The sequence below is a fragment of the Schistocerca nitens genome, chromosome 2, assembly GCF_023898315.1.
Source record: "Schistocerca nitens isolate TAMUIC-IGC-003100 chromosome 2, iqSchNite1.1, whole genome shotgun sequence".
Taxonomy (NCBI): Eukaryota; Metazoa; Arthropoda; class Insecta; order Orthoptera; family Acrididae; genus Schistocerca; species Schistocerca nitens.
In genome coordinates, this window is record NC_064615.1 from 855,265,552 (window position 1) to 855,290,223 (window position 24,672).

General features: G+C 39.7%; 1 protein-coding gene across 1 annotated transcript in view; it reads right to left on the reverse strand.

Annotated features, from left to right (window-relative positions):
* Positions 1-8,572: 8,572 nt before the first annotated feature.
* The window catches only part of LOC126237119 (potassium voltage-gated channel protein Shaw-like), a 369,116-nt gene continuing 353,016 nt past the window's right edge, over positions 8,573-24,672 (reverse strand). The window contains exon 5 of the mRNA XM_049946934.1: positions 8,573-10,758. Within this exon, the coding sequence (XP_049802891.1) occupies positions 10,721-10,758 (38 nt within the window). The 3' untranslated portion in view covers positions 8,573-10,720. The remainder of the gene's footprint in view (positions 10,759-24,672) is intronic.

Sequence of the window (24,672 nt, forward strand, 5' to 3'; positions counted from 1 at the left end):
AGTGTAGGATTCTTGCATCTGCAACCCTAACCTCATTTCCTAAGTAAGGTACTATTTATTATTATTATCTGGAAAAACTTATTTTGTGGAACAGCGGATTGTGGGGAAAATCTATATTTTATCTCTTTGAACAACTGTGAATTACTCTGAGTTAAAGGTTAAAAAAGCAACTTAAAAAATTAATATGTTCCAGATTTATTGATAATCCATCACTTTTTACTGTAACTCTTAACAAATTATTAAAGACATTTTGCATGTGAAAATTGTTCTTACGGCAACAAATATAGCTCTTGAATTACTTTCAGCTGATGTGCCGAACACTGTTACACTCAAATGTGTTTTTTCATTGTCTATAGCAATGGACACATTGTCCCAACTCCGACCAAGGTTTCAGGTATGTTTCTACGGGTAATAATGAATATCGGACCAGTAACCACCACCCCTTCGGTCCCAACTATGAATGTCTCAAACAGAGAGCTTATCTCGTAATTGGTCGGAAAGAATCACGACTCTATGTTAGGTTGGACTTAGGAGAACAAGTACTCAAATTTGGAACCACCACAACCTCAATACCAGCTCATATAGTGTTTGGAATTTGGGTTAGGGAAATGAGTCCTACTGCGGATAGAATCTGCAATACCTTGTTCTGCATTTGCAGAGAGGTAATCAAGTGAAAAAAAGAAACCTCGTGTGGCCTATGTTTTGCTAACATTCGAAGAATTTGGTACAGTAACTGAGTAACTGGCATCGAAAAAAAAAATTGAAAAAGTCATCTGTGCTGTATGGAACAGAATCTTCGACGTTGGAAATCTCGTCGAGCAACACATTGAAAATGTTTGATATGAAGATGTACCGTAAGACGTAATGGATGGAATCATGACCATTGATGAGATACTGCCCCACGTGAGTGTAGTGTCACCACACCTTGCTTATCGCTTTATTAAATGAGGGTGCATTCCTGAGGCTAGTAATCTGCATTGTCAATGGAGCTGCTCTTTGTTGCCACTATGGACGTGAGCAGGTCACTAGTTGCAGTCTGTGTTGTAGCGAGGCAATGATGGACCCAAATGTGAGATCCATTATGCAGAACGTCGGAGTACTTCAGTTAATATATGCTGTTTTTCTGTGGGAATGGAATAATATAGAATCACACAAAATTATATTTATAGAACAATACTGGATCCAATAATAAGTGAAAAGTCCTGCTGCCAGCAACGACAAGGTGCATCTCATCCTTAAACTTCACAGATAATTGTTTAATGGTATTGATGAGAATCTTCAGTAAAACTACCAGACTGATTTTTACCTCTACTGTAGAAAAGTCTTAACATGTGGTGTGTTACGGTGTGCTACTAAATCGCAAAATATTCAGAGTTTACACAGTCATTAATAAAGTGTCAGCCATATGGTCTGTCGACGTACGTAAGTTCAATTGTCCAACGAAACTGTAACTATTTGTATGCATACAGTTCAACTGATTAATTTCAATGAAGTATTGTCAGAATGTGCTAAAGGTTATTTGTGTACTTGTGAAATGTTAACTGAAACTTGCCCTACACCCTGTGGAATTAGCCATTTAAGCTACAAACTCTTTCAGTACAGGCAACGATTGTAGACTGTTTAAAATAGAAATGTGACTAAAGTGTGAATTGTGTTACTGCAGGTTGTATAACGACACAGTACAACTTTCTGTTTCTAATATCCCATAGGCAACAGAATTAAACATTTTAACAGAAGAACCCAGAGCAGAACACGACATTTACCCTCACAATCGTACTGGTAAAAATTTTGAAAACACAACGTCACCAGACCACCTGCAAATTTTCTCAAACAATTACAACTCCATGTAGCATTGACTGAAGGCAAGATAAAAGCTAAACGTATACCTGGTTGGAGGTGGTTTTCTTTGCTGCAAACCCTTTGAGAGTGGTCCGACACCTCAGATGTTGCTGTATTGATTATAACAGCGAAAAATTAAGAATCCTTCACGATGGTTCCAGCATAAGGAGAGGGAACTCACAGAAGTTTTTGATTTATGAATCATTAGAACAGTTAGTTGTAGTAAACCTGCTGCTATTTGCCACATCACTATTCGTTTATAGTCGCAGTCATTCCAGGAATCATATTGCACTAACTCCTTTGCCAAATAGAATGTATTGCTACATAGTGTCTGTATCTGACGATGATGACAGAACAACAGACATTGTTTAAATTGTTTGTAACGGATAACAGTCCTCACACTGACCTACCGGTAATGGCATTTTGTTCACCAGTAGTTTTCTATGTATGACTCATGTATACTTTTATACTGCTTGCTTTTCTTACTGTCTGAGCCAACATTATGACTACAGATCGAATCTTCTTATTATACTAGAACTCACTGCTACAGAATTGTTTTATAATTGCTCCAATTAGCCAACAGAGTCGTTGTAGATTATTAAGGAGCTGATTATGGGACAGAAAGTGTACCAATGGTTGCATACAAGGTGTGGCTAGAAAAAAAACCGGACTAGTACTGGTGAAACAATAAAACGAATGGAATAAGGCTGAAAGTCGCGTGGCCTGTCACGTGACTCTCGCTCCGCCTACTGCTCGAGTTTCATCTGCCTCCTGCACTCAGTCTGCCCGTGGCGTCTGTTTTTAGTAGTTGACGTTTTGTCTGTGCGTCGGAAAATGTTGAGTGTACAGAAAGAACAGCGTGTTAACATCAAATTTTGTTTCAAACTAGGAAAATCTGCAAGTGAAACGTTTGTAATGTTACAACAAGTGTACGGCGATGATTGTTTATCGCGAACACAAGTGTTTGAGTGGTTTAAACGATTTAAAGATGGCCGCGAAGACACCAGTGATGACACTCGCACTGGCAGACCATTGTCAGCAAAAACTGATGCAAACATTGAAAAAATCGGTAAACTTGTTCGACAAGATCGCCGTTTAACAATCAGAGCAGTGTCTGAGTTAACAGGAGTTGACAAGGAAAGTGTCGAACAAGTTTACCGATTTTTTCAATGTTTGCATCAGTTTTTGCTGACAATGGTCTGCCAGTGCGAGTGTCATCACTGGTGTCTTCGCGGCCATCTTTAAATCGTTTAAACCACTCAAACACTTGTGTTCGCGATAAACAATCATCGCCGTACTCTTGTTGTAACATTACAAACGTTTCACTTGCAGATTTTCCTAGTTTGAAACAAAATTTGATGTTAACACGCTGTTCTTTCTGTACACTCAACATTTTCCGACGCACAGACAAAACGTCAACTACTAAAAACAGACGCCACGGGCAGACTGAGTGCAGGAGGCAGATGAAACTCGAGCAGTAGGCGGAGCGAGAGTCACGTGACAGGCCACGCGACTTTCAGCCTTATTGCATTCGTTTTATTGTTTCACCAGTACTAGTCCGGTTTTTTTCTAGCCACACCTCGTATAGCAAGTCTCAAGACACAGCCGTTTCTTGTGACCTATGCATCATGGTTTCGAGCGAAAAAATTTCTTTTTCAGGAATATTTTCTGCGTTGTCCCAAGACCTCTAGCATTTAACCCCAGAGAAACTGCATTTAATTTGTACCTTCCTTGGGAAAAAAATGCTCCATTCAGTCACAGTATCTGCTGCTGACAACTGTGATGTCAGGTTTGCCCTTCGCCCTCAAATTTCCATTCAGTACTGCTTGCTTCTGCCTCAGGGTTATTTTTTCCAACTTTGTTACTTGCGCATTGACAGTTATACACAGTAGTGTGAGTAGGTATGTGTAGGTTTATCGAGGAAGAGTTGACTGACATACTCATTGTGTAGCCATTCATTGAACGCAGTGGAAAAGCGGAACAACAACAGTATACTGAATTATTCATACAGTTACGGCAGCCACTCAAGAGTACTTATGTATCGAGCAGAGTAGCTGGAAGGGAAGTTGTTGCATTACTCTTTCTTGTGTTGTACATAATGATTCTTGCGTATGCAGGCTGTCCTCTTTTGTGAAGGTATTTACAGAATAATATAGGCAACAAATCAAGTAAATCAATACTATATTAATAAACTGAAATAAGCCAGCAAAGACCATTGGTCCTTTATGCCAGATACTCAGACACATCCACGAACAAATTTTGCCAGTGGGTTTCGGACTGACATTGTATATTGTGTAGGAGTGCCTATTGGTTGACTGGCTGTCATTATCCTTCGTGATAAGCAGGCAGATAAGTCCATTAGTGCGAATTAAAGCTGTAGCGATCCACAATATAGAAAATATTCTACTATGCCTCAGCATGACTAGGCAGTAGTCCACATGCAGGAAGTGTGATAGAGAATTACAATTAATCTGGAATTCACAAGGATCAGAAATGTTGCTGCAATGAGTGACACAAAGACTAAAAAGATCACGTTGTTGTAGATCAAGCACGTATCCTGTAAACGTTTAAATCTTCGTTATCAACATCTAGAGCGCATTAAGAAAACACTTGCTGTTACTGTGTGTTTACTGTGCAGAACGCTGTGTGGTGAGAAAACTGTGTGAGAAGAAACTCCAAACCCTGTAATTCAAATACTACTCAAACCTGTAGAAAAAGAAAACTGAAGAAATAAATTATAAAATATGTTAAAAAAGAAGTATTCAAAACACACTCAGCTGAGAATATCAGCACAAGATGAGACAAAATTTACTGAACTACATATGACTAAATAAGTTAACAATAAACGCGAAAACTAAATTCAATGCATGGGATGACAAAGATGTTGACATATATCACAGATTATCAACAATTGCGACAGAGAATTAAATAAATTTTGTGGTGGAGTAAACAGCAAAAAGTTGATACTGCATGATAAACTTTTCGACACTCATTTTAAATTGACAATAGCCTCATTTGCAAACCGCTACATGCATGATGTTAATTGTATGTAACTTTTATGGTCTGTCATGCTTAAACACGGCCATCTCTGAAATACTTTAAATTATTCTTTCCATACTAGATATGAATAACACAAGGAATGTAATTTGTAAAACTGCGTTTTGTGATACCATTTTAAATGGTTTGAATTCCTGGTTATGCTCAGAATAATGAAGATTGATGCCGGTTAACTTGCATGTATCTTTAGAACAAAACAGCTAACATTTTAGCGTAAATAGGTAACTCAATATGCAAATAAATGTATATGGTCTACAGTCATCAAAGAATGGTATAAACTATGTCAAACTGTCATAGGTTAATGAAGAAACATGACATATTCAAACATTTATGTACAAGTAACTCTCATTTAACCACATTTTTTCTTCCAAATTACATGACTTTGGAAAATAAATTTCTTTATTCACTCTCCAAAATACTTGCCATTAATGCCTACAATTTCTTACTTCTGTACCACTTTCTGTATGGTAACTTGAAATTATAATATTATTCAGGTCATTGTTAATGTGCACAAGATTCTGTCTTCCCCTGGTAACTTTACTTCATTTCCATTTCACATACAAATGTAATTTGAAAATGTTCATCATCTTGAAAACAGTCACAAAAATATCTTAATGCAGTTTTGGAAATGCACACTTCCTGGTACTTTGAAGATAAGTTGCTTCCTCAGTACAATATGTTACAAAATAATCTTTACTTAAGATTGACCAAAAATGCAACTAATTGATTCAACAGTTGCAGAAGACAATAATTTTCCTTTGCTAATATCAAAGACGTTCTTCCATCCATAGCCTAGCAAATGTTTCCGAAAATTCCCGGTGTGCTCAATATATACATTTAAGGCAGTGCCCATAGAAACACAAAAGGTGCCTACCACCTATTGAAACCACAAAGTTTGTTAAAACCTTGGTACACAGCTTGTGTGTCTGATTTCTGAATCATCATGTCACTGATAATCGGCTTTTTCCTCACAGAATGAAGAAAGGAGGCGTACATTATCCCTGTTTCCTTTGTATTTCTTTTCTGGTTTGGATATCTGTGATGTAAATATTTTAAAAAATGTTAATGTTAGTAACTTTCTGGGTTAATTTCTTTTCATTAACTGGAAAATTAAGTAAGTTATTATTGCTTTTAATTTTTTATCACTGCTGTTACTTTTTCTGAACATTTACCTCATGCTATATTTAGCTCACCACATACAGTCTGAGTGCCACAATATGTTTCGTTATGAACCTGTAAAACGAAATGCTGATCTAATAGCTGTGTGTTTTCATAACACCATGTGTGTTGGGTCATGTGACCATTTCCTTCTTTATCATGGAAGAATGTTAATTATATAGAACAAATCCTGAGATAACATTGTGTGAATAATATTCCAAGTGAATCACACTTTAATCATGTAATATAGGATATAAAATGGGCAACAAATAAAATGGCTGCCTAATTCCAATTATATTAACTTTTCAGAACCACCTCTTAAGTTAGTGCGTGATGTAGGGAGTTTTTTTTATGTAACGGACTCTTCGCATTTATTGCAAGTCCACCAAAGCCATGAATTTGTTAATAACAGCTAAATATTTTTATTAACATGTGAAAATGAGCACCTAATGCAGGTGAACATTTTATAAATAAAGAAGATAGAATTCTTACAAGACATGTTTTGTATTCCTTAACAACAACTACCCTTCGCAAAAAGGAGATTAATTTAGTTTACTACCCGTCTCATAGAAATAGAACCATAATTAGCTCAAAATAAATTCACTTTTCAATCAGACTATATTATAAATACAACTGCAATTACCACAATAATGGCATTAATGTCGCATTTTTAATGTTTACCAAGCACTGCACTACTACTGTGACACACACTCCTTGAGTATGGGGTACATAATAGAAACAACACTAGCCACATTCCCATTTTATTACATATTACAAATGAAGGTTGTACATTTGCCTCACTACCCTGTTCTGAAGGTCAATGACAGTGTGCTGATGGAATACTGTGACAGTGTCATCACTGATTCACTTTTATGTATTTAATGGTCTACAGGCAGTAGACTTATTAAAGTTCAATCAAGAGACATTCCTAACACGTATAGAATTGATTCAGACTTCCACAGAAAATAAATTTGAGAATGGTGGCAATTATTTCCTCTGCTTTATATTGCAGGGGTGAGAGAGATGAAAAATATAAGTGGTAAAGAATGGGAGATACTAGTTTACAGCTGGTGTTTCTCACTAACAGAACAAAGATTATATGATAATAAATTATCTTTTACTCAAGAAAACTACATTTACCACCACTGAGGCAGTATAAAGAAATATAGTATGTATTCAGTTTACTTCTGCTCTAGCCGTTATGATGGAATGTCTCTATGTCCAAAACAGTTTGATTTTGCCTATATGCTATGAAGTTTAACTAAAAGAAATGCTGAATTGTTCAAAATATGTTGTACATCTTGGAAACAGATGATCATAGATAGACTTTTTCTCAGTGTATTTATTTATTTGAATGGTTTGATGCAAGTGAAAAGTGATATATGGTTGCTCAGACTTTTCACAATGTAAGGCATCACCTCTTTCCTAGTTAGTCAATCACTAAAACAGTACTGAGTTCCATTGCTCTCGTACATAATCAGCATGTACAAGTTACAAAAATTGCTGCACGCTATGAAAGTCCTTAATTTAAGATAACACTAAAAGAATAATAGGCTGTTAAAATTTCATTGCTCGATCTTGAATAGTTCCAGATGATGACACTAACCTCACAATATATTGGTATTTAGCGAAGGATAAGTATTACTGTCATCATCATGGATTGAATAAAGTAAAGAGAAAGAATGCTGTCTGTTGGTTGTTAATGAATTTTGTGAAAGCAGTAACCTTCACACAATTGCTAATAAACATGGACGAATCAGCCTAAACAAAAAATAATGAGACATAGATTTGCCTTATTTTTCAAAATTTATCTATGTTGAAATACGTTGACCTCAATTTAATTTACACTAACGTTTATGAAATTGCAGTCATGTGTCAAAAAACAGTTGATGAGTAAAGGAACTAATATTGGAGTTGCTTTAGGCAATACTTAAATGTGGAAGAATTACTGTGATATCCCACATGACTCTTCACATCATGTATCAAAAACTATGGCCTTTTTTTATTTTATAATTTTTATATAACCAAACTAGGTATTCACATTCTTGGATGGCAGCACATCTCAATAAGTTCACACACACTGTGTCTATACCTACATCCATTTCACCTGTACCAGCAACTGGGCCACATATAGTCGATAGTTACTATTACCCTTGAAAGCAAATAAATAGTTCTGGCACCAGTCATTTCAGCAAAAGACAGATTTACTATGAATGAACAACATAGTGTAAGACAAAAGTAACATATTTTTATTCAAGTCCTTGTATGTGCACAATATAGATATAATAAGATATGAAATACAAATGATGCCATAAGCACTGAAAGACTGTTTAATGATTGACACCCATTCAAAATAAGAGTACAGTCTGATTTCTTGTTTATGTTATGTGACACTTTTCTTTTCATTATTATGAATTTATAATAAGAATTTTACTTTTATAATCTTATTTTTATTGTTTAAGTGTCATTTTACAGTATTTTTACAATATAAGAGATTTAAACTAGAACTAGAGCTGCTATGTTATATTTCAGATGAAAGTAAATTGTTTAGCAATTTATGAATCAGTTCCCTTTACAATTTTTTTAAGTGAATGATTAAACCAGAATGAAATGTGTTTTTGTCTTGTATAATGGAATGTATGGGCCTTTAAGATGTAATCGCCTTAGAAACTATGATTATTGCTAATGTTTCAAAGATTCTGTAGCATAAATTCCTTGAAGCACCTATTAATGTTAGTCACATAACTGTGCATATCTTGTTCTGCAATGTACCCCCGAAATGGTATATATGCAATATCTACACTTCCCTAACGCTATATGATGCTGAACAGGTTACAGGAAGTTATGTTTTAGCTGTCATGACTTGCTGTTCTCAAAGAAACAAAAGAAAAGAAAATTACGCTAAATGACTAGTAGCAATAGCTATCCTAACTTATAGAATATTTCGAATTTTAACTGTTGAATCCACAATGGCTGAGATTCTTATGGATGGTCTTTTCCCATTACCACATTATTGCATTGGTTGTGGTGTGACAATTTATACATATACTTGGTTAAATCCATGGTTTTCCCCAGATAGCTGGTTACAGTATTTAAAAACTTTATCACAACTTTTTGCCCATCTTGACAGTCGAGGGAAAGTGCATTTCTCAGTTTGCAAACACAAATCGAAACCAAAAACTCTGGTGAACTGTATAAAAAGTACACAACAGCTACAGACAAAATGCTGCAACGTAAATATAGTCCTCCTGCTTAATCCACACAACTGGCTTATTAAGAACGATACCGTGATAATACATTCTAGAAATTTAACGACGGTAGTAAGGTGATTGTTCTTCAATCACTTACAGCAGAGTAGTTTTTGGCGATATAACTGGTCATTGTGGTACAGTTTCCATAAATATAAGGCTTTAATTTGGTAACTGTTGGTAGTCGTTAATGAAGACAATCAAATTCAGACTGATGTAGCAAATATCCAGGTGCCTAAGTGCACAGAAAATCTTGAAAGAAATGAAGGCTACCTTCTCAGGTAATGATTTTATGGCTTCTTAGAAGTAAATAATAAATATATTTTGAGTCATAAACAGGAAACAGTGCTAAGTAAAATAATGAATACATTTCTCATTTTAAAGAGATAGTATAGTGGTTTTTGGATGTAGCATGACTCCTCTTCCTGCAGTTATATGGGAAGCATCTTCTTATGTATTTATAGGTAAAAAATGCCATTTTCTTAGAAATAAAATATAAATTGGGTGTTTAGAATATTTGTAGTTAGACATGTTTAGTCTTGGTTTATATGATAAATATTTAAATGGTGATAAAATATTTTGATATTTGTGCATATAGTAAAATCTTATAACAAGTGATACATAGAATTGTTCTATATAGTAACTGGATAAAACTGATAAAGGAAATATATCATACAGGTTGTTCCCCATTATTTCTTCAAGTTGTTTCATAGTCTAATAACTCTAGCATAATGAAATGTTCACACACATTCACTGGACCGAATTGTTTCTTGAGTCCTGATGTTACTTCTTTCACCAGCAACTGAGCCCATCTACAGTAGTGTAACTCGTGCCTTAAAAATTCCTGAGAAATAAAACTCGACATATTCTTATCTGTGAGACACATCCCTGAAATGCTAAACTGGGAGTATTTTAATCACACTGCTGGCATTTCAATAGTCGTTTCCAGATGAAGCACCAAGTTTCACTAAGTACATCAAACATAATCTCACAAGAGGACGACAAACGGGAGACTTTTTCTGAACGTTTTTGATAAACCCTGTATAGTGTGGATTAAAGTGTTTTCTTTTTGGGTAATAACACCCATATCCAAATGCCGATTCACAAGATATGACAGTGTAAAATTGTACAAATTAAATACATAATATTGTTGACTTATTGTCAGTTTTATGATACATTGCTATTTTATGGCACTGAATAGCATTTCTAAAATTTTACTTTAGTATATTAAAACTTGACGATGATAAAATACTCAGTAAGACCTTTTCCCAGAGCTTTGGATGAATTAAATTAGAAGAGAATTAATATTTGAGAAATCATCCTTTTGCGACAAAATGATGTTGATGATTCACTCTCAGCCAAGCACCCCAAGACACGACACTTTGCAGCAAGGCAGCTGTCAATTCCACTGAAAGCCGTCAAAATGGACGCTGTTTGGGCTTCTTGTCAAACTGATCTGTAATGAATATGAACAAATACATTGGTTAAGTACTTACATTTTTGGTGTGTACAAGAGCAAATCTAAATGAGAGACTTATCATTCAAGCAAATAAAGCAGAAATGACAATAGTGAGGAGGCTAATGTACATTATTTTTCACACAGGATACTTGTTTACTGAGTTTATGTAATGATATTCTAATGATAATTTCCTACATTCTAATTATGTTCAAAGTATTACATACAAAATTGTGAGTTATAACTCAAACTGAAGCAATATATGAAAAAACTAGTTACACTGAGCTAATGTAAAGCTTAATTTCCTGCAGAATTTTGTAGAACTATCAAATTATGGGAAACTAATGTAGTTTCTGTATCATTTTATTATATCTTGAATCAAATGTGTCATTATGACATTCAAATCAGTAGAGTCATGCTTGATTGCTTTAAGATATTGAAGCTATAGGCCACATGTGCATGAACTCGTGAGCTTGTAATGGGACAAATAACAATTACAGTATTTTATCGCTAACGTTTCAAATTGAGATTGATCATTAGAATCACATCATCTCTGTCATACCAATGATACAGTTACATAGTAAATATCATAATATTTGTCTTCCACTAATTGAAAAACGTGTTGCTAAGGCTACATCAGTTTTATTGTTATCAATGTTTGCTTGTTCCTAAAATTGAGATAATATGATAGTGCCAAATATCTAATTAACATAATGCTTGTCATGTACCAATGACCACAAAAATGAAGAGTGAGCGAGTGAGGTATTTTATACAGTGTTTCTTTTGCCGTAATTTCTCATTACAGCACCAGCATTGTTTCTACTGAACAAAATGTAAAAATATCGGAATAATTTGTGGAAATGCAGTGGAACATAATTCCTTTCAGTTTTAAAACAGCAATTTCATACAATGTTAAATGAAAATTAAAAATGCTATTAGAACAGAAACCTTTAAATTTTGTATAATGTCAAATTATGAGAGTCATTTTAAGGGAATTAAATTAGTACTTCACTTAAAGTGGAAAAATGTTAACAAATGATTAGTAATTATATGGTATTGTCACCTGAATGTATATGAGCAATCAGACAAGAACTTTTAACTGTCAATATATAATACCTATGGTAGTGTACATTATTTCGTTGCAAGATATATATTTATCACACTACATATGTAGGATTGAATTCATATAACTGTATCAAGGTAACAGTTCTAAATATTTATAGTTAACAAGAAAAAATATTGTGCAGCTAATATCATGAAATTGTATCAGCACATTACATTTGGGAGGACTTAATTGCAGATATTCAAGTTGTGTTCAGCATTACTTATTGCAGTGACTGAAAGATGCTAGCGTCCATGTCCTCATGTCTGGGATTTTGTTAAGTGTATGACTGAACATCCACTTTATTCGCCTGGACTACGAAAGTTCTTTGATATTTTCTGATTTCAATTCTTGTTTCAATCCTTTACCTACTGATGCCTTTCATAGCGCAGCTATGTACTTCAGCAGTTTCGTATTATGCATTTACGTAAACTTTTTTTAATCTTTGTTACCTCCTCAAGCTGTTCCCCAATACCTTCTTCGAATAACGTACGCTGTATTTCCATTGCTTTGGAAATGTCAATAGAAAACAGCTACATCCCATGCTCGTGGATCGCGGAGAGTTTGATTTACTACCTGCCGTTTACCAGATGCCTTTATTCCCATGGTACAGGTGATCAAGTTGTTTATCAACAGTTCATAAACGCTCAGGGCGGTCGCTTACTTTTGTGTACTACGAAAATATGTCTGCTGTGTTTTTAACATGGTACTGTTAATAGGAGATTCAATGACGAAGGCATGTAAGTGTCTATCGTATCGTGTTTAAGGTGACCATATAACTTTAAACCTTGATTTCTCGAAAAAGTTGAGAAGCGCATCGTAATAGAGCAGGATTTGTCTTACCTACGTATTTATTTCTTCGTTTGAAATATGAGCAAAATCGGAGGCTCGTTGGTAGTATACTTCCCATGTAAGTCTCCAGTTGTCATCTGAAGGCCATCGATCTCATTTTGAGAGCAAAAATGCCACGTTTCCGCTTCAGCACATCCTACAGTAATAGCTGCTTATATGTCGTACACCTGACAACTTGCCGTTACTAGTGAAATGCTGTACCAGTACTAAGTAATGGTTTGGAGTTTTCACACCTATGCATTGACGGCAATTTCGACATCAGCTGTACTGCAATGAGAGTTCGAGATATCACCTGCCCTTAACGTGTCCCTATGTGCCGGCTTTCGGCAGGAAAACCTGCCCATGTATGGCAGAGAATGCGCAAGTTTCCTTCCAAAAACGATAAACGGTACAGAAACTCTGGATTACATTTTGAGCGATATGTTGACGATTGAATAATATCTGGAGTTTGGTGGAGCCAAAAATTTTTCATCACAACTCTCTGTCAGTCAACTTTCACCCTGAAACTTCCTGGCAGATTAAAACTGTGTGCCCGACCGAGACGAACTCGGGACCTTTGCCTTTCGCGGGCAAGTGCTCTACCAACTGAGCTACCGAAGCACGACTCACGCCCGGTACTCACAGCTTTACTTCTGCCAGTACCTCGTCTCCTACCTTCCAAACTTTACAGAAGCTCTCCTGCGAAACTTGCAGAACTAGCACTCCTGAAAGAAAGGATATTGCGGAGACATGGCTTAGCCACAGCCTGGGGGATGTTTCCAGAATGAGATTTTCACTCTGCAGCGGAGTGTGCGCTGATATGAAACTTCCTGGCAGATTAAAACTGTGTGCCCGACCGAGACTTGAACTCGGGACCTTTGCCTTTCGCGGGCAAGTGCTCTACCAACTGAGCTACCGAAGCACGACTCACGCCCGGTACTCACAGCTTCACTTCTGCCAGTACCTCGTCTCCTACCTTCCAAACTTTACAGAAGCTCTCCTGCGAAACTTGCAGAACTAGCACTCCTGAAAGAAAGGATATTGCGGAGACATGGCTTAGCCACAGCCTGGGGGATGTTTCCAGAATGAGATTTTCACTCTGCAGCGGAGTGTGCGCTGATATGAAACTTCCTGGCAGATTAAAACTGTGTGCCCGACCGAGACTTGAACTCGGGACCTTTGCCTTTCGCGGGCAAGTGCTCTACCAACTGAGCTACCGAAGCACGACTCACGCCCGGTACTCACAGCTTTACTTCTGCCAGTACCTCGTCTCCTACCTTCCAAACTTTACAGAAGCTCTCCTGCGAAACTTGCAGAACTAGCACTCCTGAAAGAAAGGATATTGCGGAGACATGGCTTAGCCACAGCCTGGGGGATGTTTCCAGAATGAGATTTTCACTCTGCAGCGGAGTGTGCGCTGATATGAAACTTCCTGGCAGATTAAAACTGTGTGCCCGACCGAGACTTGAACTCGGGACCTTTGCCTTTCGCGGGCAAGTGCTCTACCAACTGAGCTACCGAAGCACGACTCACGCCCGGTACTCACAGCTTTACTTCTGCCAGTACCTCGTCTCCTACCTTCCAAACTTTACAGAAGCTCTCCTGCGAAACTTGCAGAACTAGCACTCCTGAAAGAAAGGATATTGCGGAGACATGGCTTAGCCACAGCCTGGGGGATGTTTCCAGAATGAGATTTTCACTCTGCAGCGGAGTGTGCGCTGATATGAAACTTCCTGGCAGATTAAAACTGTGTGCCCGACCGAGACTTGAACTCGGGACCTTTGCCTTTCGCGGGCAAGTGCTCTACCAACTGAGCTACCGAAGCACGACTCACGCCCGGTACTCACAGCTTTACTTCTGCCAGTACCTCGTCTCCTACCTTCCAAACTTTACAGAAGCTCTCCTGCGCAGGAGAGCTTCTGTAAAGTTTGGAAGGTAGGAGACGAGGTACTGGCAGAAGTAAAGCTGTGAGTACCGGGCGTGAGTCGTGCTTCGGTAGCTCAGTTGGTAGAGCACTTGCCCGCGAAAGGCAAAGGTCCCGAGTTCAAGTCTCGGTCGGGCACACAGTTTTAATCTGCCAGGAAGTTTCATATCAGCGCACACTCCGCTGCAGAGTGAAAATCTCATTCTCAACTTTCACCCTTTCTGATGTCTCACGTAATAGGATGACCCCGAACATAAGGATCAGATTGATGCTGATGCTGTAGGATCCAAAACTGAAAAATCTGTGATGAATAATTAAGAGTAGAAAGTGAGAATTTAAACTACGTGTTGATATAATCAACACACAACAACTATATCACTCATAGCGTAAGTCTCGGTGCATGCATTCTACTGTATTATCTAAGATTCAAATTGAACTCTGGGCTCCTTGTTATTTTACTCCTTTACTTTAACATGTTGTTTAATAATGTAATTTCCGTTTCGCCAGATGTCTACATAAATTTCCTTAGCCGAGTGTATTTCCAGAATACATTGTTACGTTCTTATAGACGAAATTTCCCGACACGACCCAACATAATACCTTCGAACAAATATTTGTTGAGAATCTCGGGCAGCTCCTTGTGCCTTTGAACAAACCGTTTTCTCATCTAACTACAACAATAAATTAACTCATGGGCACTACGCTTGCACGCTCCGTGGATTCAATGCTCGTCTGCAACTTCCTATAACAAGTAATACTCCCATTTTGACCACCAGTCATGATCTGTAAACAATGGTGTATTCTATCGTGCATGCATCGAAGGTTGGTGTGTACTGTTTTTCGTGGTGGTATCGCGGACCTCGATGCGGCTGGCAGTTACTTGTTAAGAAGCACAAGCATTTTGCTAACACCTGTCTCATTTACGAGTATAGTGCTGATTCGGGTCATCAGCAAGATACGTTTCCTTACTTCAAAGAAACTCCAGTACAGTCTATAAAATATCGCTTGAGACTTTGGTGTCTGTCCAGGCTCTCTTCGATTCGAAGCCAAACTTTCACGCAATGGCTGTAACTGTAGTAAGCGGGGTCCTCGATCTGTGGATATGAGAGATAACATACACTCAAAGGCAAAAAAAGACGCATCACGGAGAAGTTATGCACATTGGTCACAAACTAATATTCATACAGGTACCGCCGGAAAATGCAAAACTGTAAACTTTGGCTGCCGTTGGATACTGCGTAAAGCTTCAGCGCAATTTTATGGCGCAGCTGGCAAGGATAGCAAGCAGTGGACCAGGGCATAAATTCTTTGCAAATTTCGTTCCGTGTAATCAGTTAAACAGTAACTATATTTTGCAGACAGACCCATGAACATTATACACAGATGTCCGCATTTGACAGTGGACGTGCAGGTGGGCTCATAGCAGCCGGTTGGAATAATCGGCCAATGACTCGTCATTTAAACAGAAGCCACTATTCGACTACGTTGGCAAGGCTGGGTGAACCATGGCCGAACACCGCATCAGGAAGGAAGCGGTCGACCTAGAGAGACGACCGGACGAGATGATCAAGCAACACTCATATCCTCAGATTCAACATTATCACCGATCCGATGTACAACTGGTGCTTCACTGAGCACAAGGACCATTAATAGGCGGCTCACAGAAAGGGGCCTGAGCTTATGGTGCCCCTTGCGCCGACTTCCAATGACATCTGCACGCCAAAAAGGCCGTTTGCAATGGTGTCGAGGACATTCGTCCTGGATCCTCATTGACTGGGGTAGAATTGTCCTCAGTGATGAGTCCCGCTCCGACGTGAGCCACAATCACTAGCAAAGACGTGTCTGCAGACACCCTGGACAGCGGAGGGATACCAACATGATGGTCGCCCCCCGTACGGAGCGACAGCAGGGAGTTGTAGTCTGGGGTGCCATTTCATTTCATAGAAGCATTCCTTTGGTTGTCATTCAAGGCGCCTTACAGCACAGCGGTACGTCGACGATATTGCTGCCCTTCATGGCAAGCTGTGCTTGACTTACATTTCAGGGAGATAATTGCCACCCGCATACGACGAGAGTTACTAATGCTTGTTTTTGCGCTTGCCAAACCCTACCTTGGCCAGCAATGCCGCCGGATCTCAATTGAGAAAGCTTGTATCGTTATGGGTAGAGCCCTTCAAAGAGCTCAGGAGTTTGACTATCTTACGATTCAACTGTACGCAATTTGACTCGATATCACTCAGGAGGCCATCCAACAGCTTTGTCAATCAGTTCTCAGCCGAATATCTGCTTGCGTAAGGGCCAGAAGTGGACCAATGCGCTACTGTCGTGCACCATTTGTGAAACTCTTCTCTCGAATAAATCACCGAATATTGCTGAATAGTGTAAGGGCCAGAAGCGGACCAATGCGCTACTGTCGTGCACCATTTGTGAAACTCTTCTCTCGAATAAATCACCGAATATTGCTGAATAGTGTAAGGGCCAGAAGTGGACCAATGCGCTACTGTCGTGCACCATTTGTGAAACTCTTCTCTCGAATAAATCACCGAATATTGTTGAATAGTGTAAGGGCCAGAAGTGGACCAATGCGCTACTGTCGTGCACCATTTGTGAAACTCTTCTCTCGAATAAATCACCGAATATTGCTGAATAGTGTAAGGGCCAGAAGTGGACCAATGCGCTACTGTCGTGCACCATTTGTGAAACTCTTCTCTCGAATAAATCACCGAATATTGCTGAATAGTGTAAGGGCCAGAAGTGGACCAATGCGCTACTGTCGTGCACCATTTGTGAAACTCTTCTCTCGAATAAATCACCGAATATTGCTGAATAGTGTAAGGGCCAGAAGTGGACCAATGCGCTACTGTCGTGCACCATTTGTGAAACTCTTCTCTCGAATAAATCACCGAATATTGTTGAATAGTGTAAGGGCCAGAAGTGGACCAATGCGCTACTGTCGTGCACCATTTGTGAAACTCTTCTCTCGAATAAATCACCGAATATTGCTGAATAGTGTAAGGGCCAGAAGTGGACCAATGCGCTACTGTCGTGCACCATTTGTGAAACTCTTCTCTCGAATAAATCACCGAATATTGCTGAATAGTGTAAGGGCCAGAAGTGGACCAATGCGCTACTGTCGTGCACCATTTGTGAAACTCTTCTCTCGAATAAATCACCGAATATTGCTGAATAGTTTAAGGGCCAGAAGTGGACCAATGCGCTACTGTCGTGCACCATTTGTGAAACTCTTCTCTCGAATAAATCACCGAATATTGCTGAATATTGCGTTTTTTTCCTTAGAACGTACACTACTGTAACCATAATCAGTTTTAAATTGTCACGTTCTTAATTTGAGATATAAAGGTCTTGCCAGTTAGATGTCTGCTGGTGCTGCAAGGTTCACGAATTCTGGTTTCTTAGTGTACTCTGACAAACCTAAACGTTATGACATGCGTCGTATCGTGTTTGTCCTCCTTTGGAACGGAGCACAGCAGTTATTCTGCATGGCATAGGTTTGGCTTAGGAGGTACGTTTGGCTTACGAGGTATGTGGAAAGAGACATCTACACACTGGTAACGTGATTCTCATAATTTAAGGACCGGTTGTTCGTGGGTGCAGAACTGAAGCCCTATAGCGTCCCAGTCGTGTTCCATCTGAATCATGCGTGACGAATATGGTAACCTTGGCATGAGCTTCTCGTGAGTTCACAGTCATGCTCCTCAAACGAGTGTTGAAAGATACTTGCCGTGTGCGACGGACAGTTATCGTGCCTCGGACAGTTATCCTGCTGAAAGGCTTCTGCGCCGTCGCAGAAGACACCAAGAGTCAAAAGATGCAATGCACGCAATCCACAATAATTTTCACATAGTCCACATTTACTGGGGTGACATCGTTTACTACTGGAAGTCATATGGAAGCCAAGGTAAAAGTCCTCCAAGTTAAATACTGCCCACACGGACCTATGGACATAGTGCGGTTTATTTTTTGAACTGCTGTTCACCGGAATGCCGGCGTATCCGGACCCAAGAAACGTGATTTATTCGACCAGGCGACACGTTCCGTTGATCCGCTGTTCCATCTCCATCTGCAGTCGCAGTGGACGATGCCGTTGAGTCAACACGGGGAGACGTAGGGGTCGCCTGCTGCAGAACCACCTGTTCATCAATGTTGTAGAACGCTTTTCGCCGAAATACTTGTGCCTGCACCAGCAGTGGACTCTGTCGTCATATCTGAGGCAGTTCACCTATCGTACATCGAACACACCATCGACCTCCACGATCTGAGACTTGGCACGGAGGTCGACCACCTTGTCGCCTACTCCTGGTTTCACCATTCTCCCACCAGTTTTCATAGATGCTGACGACAGTAGGACACGAGAAGCAAAACAGCTTTGACGCTTGCAAGACGCACGTTAGCGTGTGCAGAGCTACAACAACATGTGTTTTGCCAAAGTCTCTTATGTCAGCGCATTTCCTTATTTACGGCCCGTACAATTTGTCTCTGCTCCACTTATATTCTTCCAAGCTACAACTATGTTAATTTTTATCTGTCAATAAAACAGATATGTCAAGAAAATGATTGACACAAACTTTTTTGGTTGTAAAAGAGATATCGGTGTACCATACCGAAAACCACTTGAATGATTTTTTGCGGAAATAAAAGATTAGCAGATATTTTAAATATGGAACTTTTTTTCATCAGAATATCAGCTCTAAATAATACTTTCCTCGTGCATATAACACCAGCAGAAGATACTGAATCTCGTGGTTGGCAGTGGTCTTAATGGTTTGGATCGTCAGCATCCGTTATCCGTCCATCATCTGCTATTAATCTATACGGTATTGTCCTTTTCTTTTCGATAAGCACTGGCATTATGTACTACGCCACTGTTAATGACTGTAATACACAGAATACAGACGTGACATTACTGGATGTAGCTTCTGCAAGAGATTTGTTAACTTTAATGTGACAAAAATTGGTTCAGACTAAGTTCGTTTGGTTCGAAAAGGCCTAACCGACTACACTCCGAGAAGTACTCGACTGACACATCAAATAAAGACCAACGGCCACCAGTATTCGTCCAAATGAAAATATGATAACTTTTCCATCATAAATGGAGATCTGTGAATAAAATTCAACGGCATATCGTTTTTGTGGATCCGATAAAAATACTAAATATTTTGGGAAATTTGTTGCTACGTCACCCGAATCGTCAGCCCACTCATCGTAGAGACTGGCGTAAACATCACTCATCGGATGCCTCATCTGCGCTAGTGTGTGTGGAGTGTATTTCTTGGTAGTGTACAATTTCAAATGGCCCTAATATCTTGGGAATCGCAATAGTCATTTAAATTTTTGTACCATGCAGTAGTCAATGTATTTTTACTGTTAACTCAATTCAAGAGCCGCGCGAGATCAGCCGAGTGGTCTAGGCGCTGCAGTCATGGACTGTATGGCTGGTCCCGGCGGAGGTTCGAGTCCTCCCTCGGGCATGGGTGTGTGTGTTTGTCCTTAGGATAATTTAGGTTAAGTAGTGTGTAAGCTTAGGGACTGATGACCTTAGCAGTTAAGTCCCATAAGATTTCGCACACATGTGAACGTGTGTCAATTCAAGAAAGGAAGTCTATCACTGAAATTTTCTTATTTGCAGGGATGTACAAAAATATATTGGAACACAACACATTCCAGTCGTCTCGGAGTGCATAAATAAAGGTCTTGCACGATTTTCGAGAGAATCTTATACCGTCCTTCCGGTGTCAAGTTCATGTAACTCTGACTGAGGATGATAAGGATCGTACAACCTTCTCTCCAAAGTACCAAGACCAAATAATATTGAGACACAAAAGTACTGAGATCCGGCGACTGTAGTGGCCACGAGAGATGAGACATTTCATTCTCGTCGTCGCAAAACCACTCCTGAACGATGCTGCAGTGTATGTGAACAGTCGCCCTGTCGTTTTCGGGCACCGCACCACCTTTGGGTAACGAAAATTGTACCATGCGATGAACCTGATACCCCAAAATGCTCACATAATCTTTGGCAATATTGCTAGCTGGCAGAGTAACAATAGTGCCCAAATCGTCACGGAATCCTCGCCGTGTTTCACTATGGATCGTAAACTCTGTCAGAAGTTAGAAACAGTGTGAAACAACAACACATCCGACCAAATGACTTTCTTCTATAGGTTGCTATCCCAGGTTTTGTTGGGCTCCGGCAACACGTTTTCCTGTTACGGTCATTTGTATCGCTGATGAGTGGTTTCGGTATTCCAGCTCGCCATGGAATCCCTGGATAAGGAGCTACTTTCTTGTTTTGGTGGTGATAGGTTTGGTGACTGCGACATTCATTTCTGCAGTGACTTCTTCAGCTGCCAGCCTCTTATTTTTCGTCATAATGCACTTAAAAGACCGTCCGCCACGATCACACAGCCGACACTTTCGTCCGCGTTGTGACTCAACCGATGACGTTTCTCAAATTCAGCTGTGTGCAGCATAAACTTTCGATGTGATCATCTTGAAACAAGAAGATTTCGGTTCCTTTGTTACGGAAGCACCCAGAATATGAGTATAAATAACTTGTCCAATTTGGAATTCACTTGGCTCTGACGTAACGCACTCACAGCTATCCAGAACGCAGTTCTGTCGACGACTACACTTGCAACAAATTGAGGGCATGCCGTGGTCAACTAAAACAGTGCCACCTCCAGGCTTGGCTAGCATCGGCACTGACGTTTAAGCATGTGTTTCTCACCGTTTGCATATTTGTCTCCAACCTCTGTGGAAAAGGTATTCAGCTAAAGGAAGGAAAAGAACCACACTGCCATCTGCAAAATAAGACAGCGAATTCGGTAACTTTAGAATACGTCACTCAAGTGATTTTCGGTAGCGAACATAGATATTTCTTAAGGATCCAAACAACCTTTCTATGAGCCACTTCCTTGTCACACCAAAATTTAGTTCTAACAGGTACCAGATTTAGCTGGGACAAAACTGTAACATAAATGTACTTCTGTATTAGTTCAGCTAAAATACTTTTTTTTTTAATTTTCATGAACAAAGATGTAACTGTTAATCTCAAATTTCTTCATGTAAACTGAAAGAAATATAAATCGCATTAAAATGCTGCAGTAAAAGTAATGTTATAGCATGCGAGGGGGCAGACGGAAGCACCAAAACACATTCCATGGTTTGCTGGTTAACTGTGGGGCAGCAGTACGGTCAGCAGGGCCACACAGACATGCAGACTGCAAACACAAACAAATGGGGCACGGTGCAGGCCTCGCAACTGCGCGGGACACTCCTTAATTCTCATTATCTCCGCAGTGAACACGCGCAGCGCCAGTTCCCCGCAGCTAGGTCACTGCGCTTGGGCAAGGTCTGAGACCGGATGCTACCGCCGCGCCAGTCGGGTTATTGGACGACTAACATCTTTCACATGGGATCGTTTGTCTTATTTAGCTAGGTTCGTCTCAGAGAGGCTTAAACGTTCTCGTTCTCTTTCGATGTCTCTCTCTCTTATACACACACACACACACACATTATATAAAAAAGTGCTTGCACCTGGAATGACGATGTCGCTTTTGACCCGATGACGACATTTCCAACTTGGGGTATAGTAGCCGTTCTGATAATAGTTTCAAAGTCGTCCGTCAAGCATAGTGGCATATCTACCAGAACACCATCTGAGTCCACCCTTTAACAGGGAAAGCTTACAGCCAGAAGGCTCAGCGTGATGCAAACGTGTGAAGCATGCAGGCAACCTCGCCACGGAGACGCACTCGTGCTTCCTACAGCCATCTGAGTGAGTTTAAAAGCGGTCAAATTGCGGTCTTGGGAGTGGCGGCATTTTCCTTTCGGAGAACTGGAACACTAATTGGGCGTGTTGCTTCAGTTGTGCAATGATGCTGGTATCATTGGTCACGTGAACATCCCCATAGAAACCCTCGGAGAAATGAATCAACTTAATCACTTAGCAAAGGCATGTCTTCCGGTCCATACTGTATATCAGTTAGGTTTCTTTCAGGGTATGCTGATGCAATAGCATTCGCTCGACGAAAGATCCGTACCCAAAGACTGGAAAGTTGCACAGGTCACTTCAATATTCAATAAAGGAAGTAAGAGTGCATGTGACTATTGATAGTAGCATCGTTGCACGGCTGATGCCGCACGTCCAGCTTGTGTGGTAATTCTCCGAAACGATCATCCCTCCCCTCGGAAGACCAGAATGTGAGCCCGTGCAAACTCGCTAAGATGACTGTATGAAGCGCGAGAACATATTCGTGGCGTGGTTGCCTCTTTGCTTCGCACGTTTGCATCATACTGGGCCTTCTGTCTGTGAGAATTCCTTGTTGCAGGACAGACACAGATGGTGCTCTGGTGGCTATGCAACTACGCTGTCTGTTGGCTGACGACGTTGAAACGATTATCGATACATTTACTAACCCCCAGGTGGCATACACTCTCATGGGATAAAAATCGATGTCGTCTTTCCAGGTGTACCAGTTTTTTGTTCCGGCAGTGTAGTTGCTGTATTGTATCACTGACTTGTTTTTAAATGGAACTGTATACGTTTCCTGTGGCGTTGGGAAGTGCCTTCGAAGATGATTTTAACATAATATTTGTGGAATCTGATAAAACAGTTATAAGATAAAAGGGACGTAAACCAATGTCAGACATTCAGGACAAGAGGTCCCTCCAAGTAGCATGTATTTCTCTGTGCATTTGTAGCCAGTCATTCTGTGTTCTGCTGTTGAAGCTATCAGGCAATATATTCGCCACACTACTCAGACTTTTATAAAGTATATTAGTGTCTAAGAGGGGGATATGGTTTTTGTTTCAGGCAAATGTCCACAGATTATTAAAGCAGAGTTGTGGATGTATCCTACACGTATCCCAAACATGCCAAACACCCAATATATCTACGTAAACAGTTCAAAATAAAGTTAAGAATCGTAAAGAGTGAAGAAAAGTTAATACACCAATGAAGAAGAACGACATCCTATGAGATAAACCCAACCAACATTTCATTGGCAGTAATCACGAATCGCTATGAACCAGCTTGAATGTACAAGTGGGATCATCCAAAGGAGTGTTCCAAGAATAAATTATAACGAATTTCTTTTCCACATTTCGCTCAAGAAATATGTCACTGGTACTTGTATTACTAATGGAACTCAGTCATAAGGTTTTGCAGTTCCTAAGAGATATAAAGTCGCATTTGTTGGAAGTCATTTCACTGGACGTAAGGCAAGTAAGGTCATACCAACATGACAGAAAGTTAGGAGATCATTGGATCGGTCGTTTGCGAAACACAAAATGGCTAGTACGTGCACAACACTGAAGACCTCTGGAACTTTACTTTGGGGAGAATTATTATGAGATGTTTTCAAGGAACTGCCGACATCTCATCAAGAAATGTAATACCGTGTAATATGGGCCTGTGCTGCAGCAATCCACAGAAAATCCAACAAGAGTTGTCGTATGTCCGGAATCATTTATAATACGCACCAGTGTCAAAAGCCAACATTTTTGATCTCACGATACAACACACAAAAGAACGCTATCTGAATTATGTCTACTTGCATTAATTTTGATGCAGTAGAGCAGACGTTTGAGGAGCCTTCCTGCTTAGGCGAACGAGTGTTTGTGGCGCTATGATATTATTACTTGATCAATATCCACAAATGTCTTGTCGTTGAAGTCCTATTCGAATGCTCTATCCAAAACTAAAGAAAAAGAAATGGATCAACTGGAACGTCCGATACCACTTGGTGAACTCAAAACCAAACTGGTATTATTCAATCTAAGCTAGACTTTGAGTTTTGCTGCTGATCAGTCTGTCACCATAGTTTTTATTTCAACAACAAACGTACGGGGTAAATAAATATTATCAGTTTTCTGGACTCTTCTCAGTCACACACGTATGACATCACATGCAGCATTATCGTTGCAGGAAGACGCCGACATCCCGCATTGGTAGTATCAGTTGTCCCGTTTGAGATCAGACCTCTCGTTTCTCAAAGTCAGTCAACCCTTTTCTTCAAAATGGTTATCTCTAGAC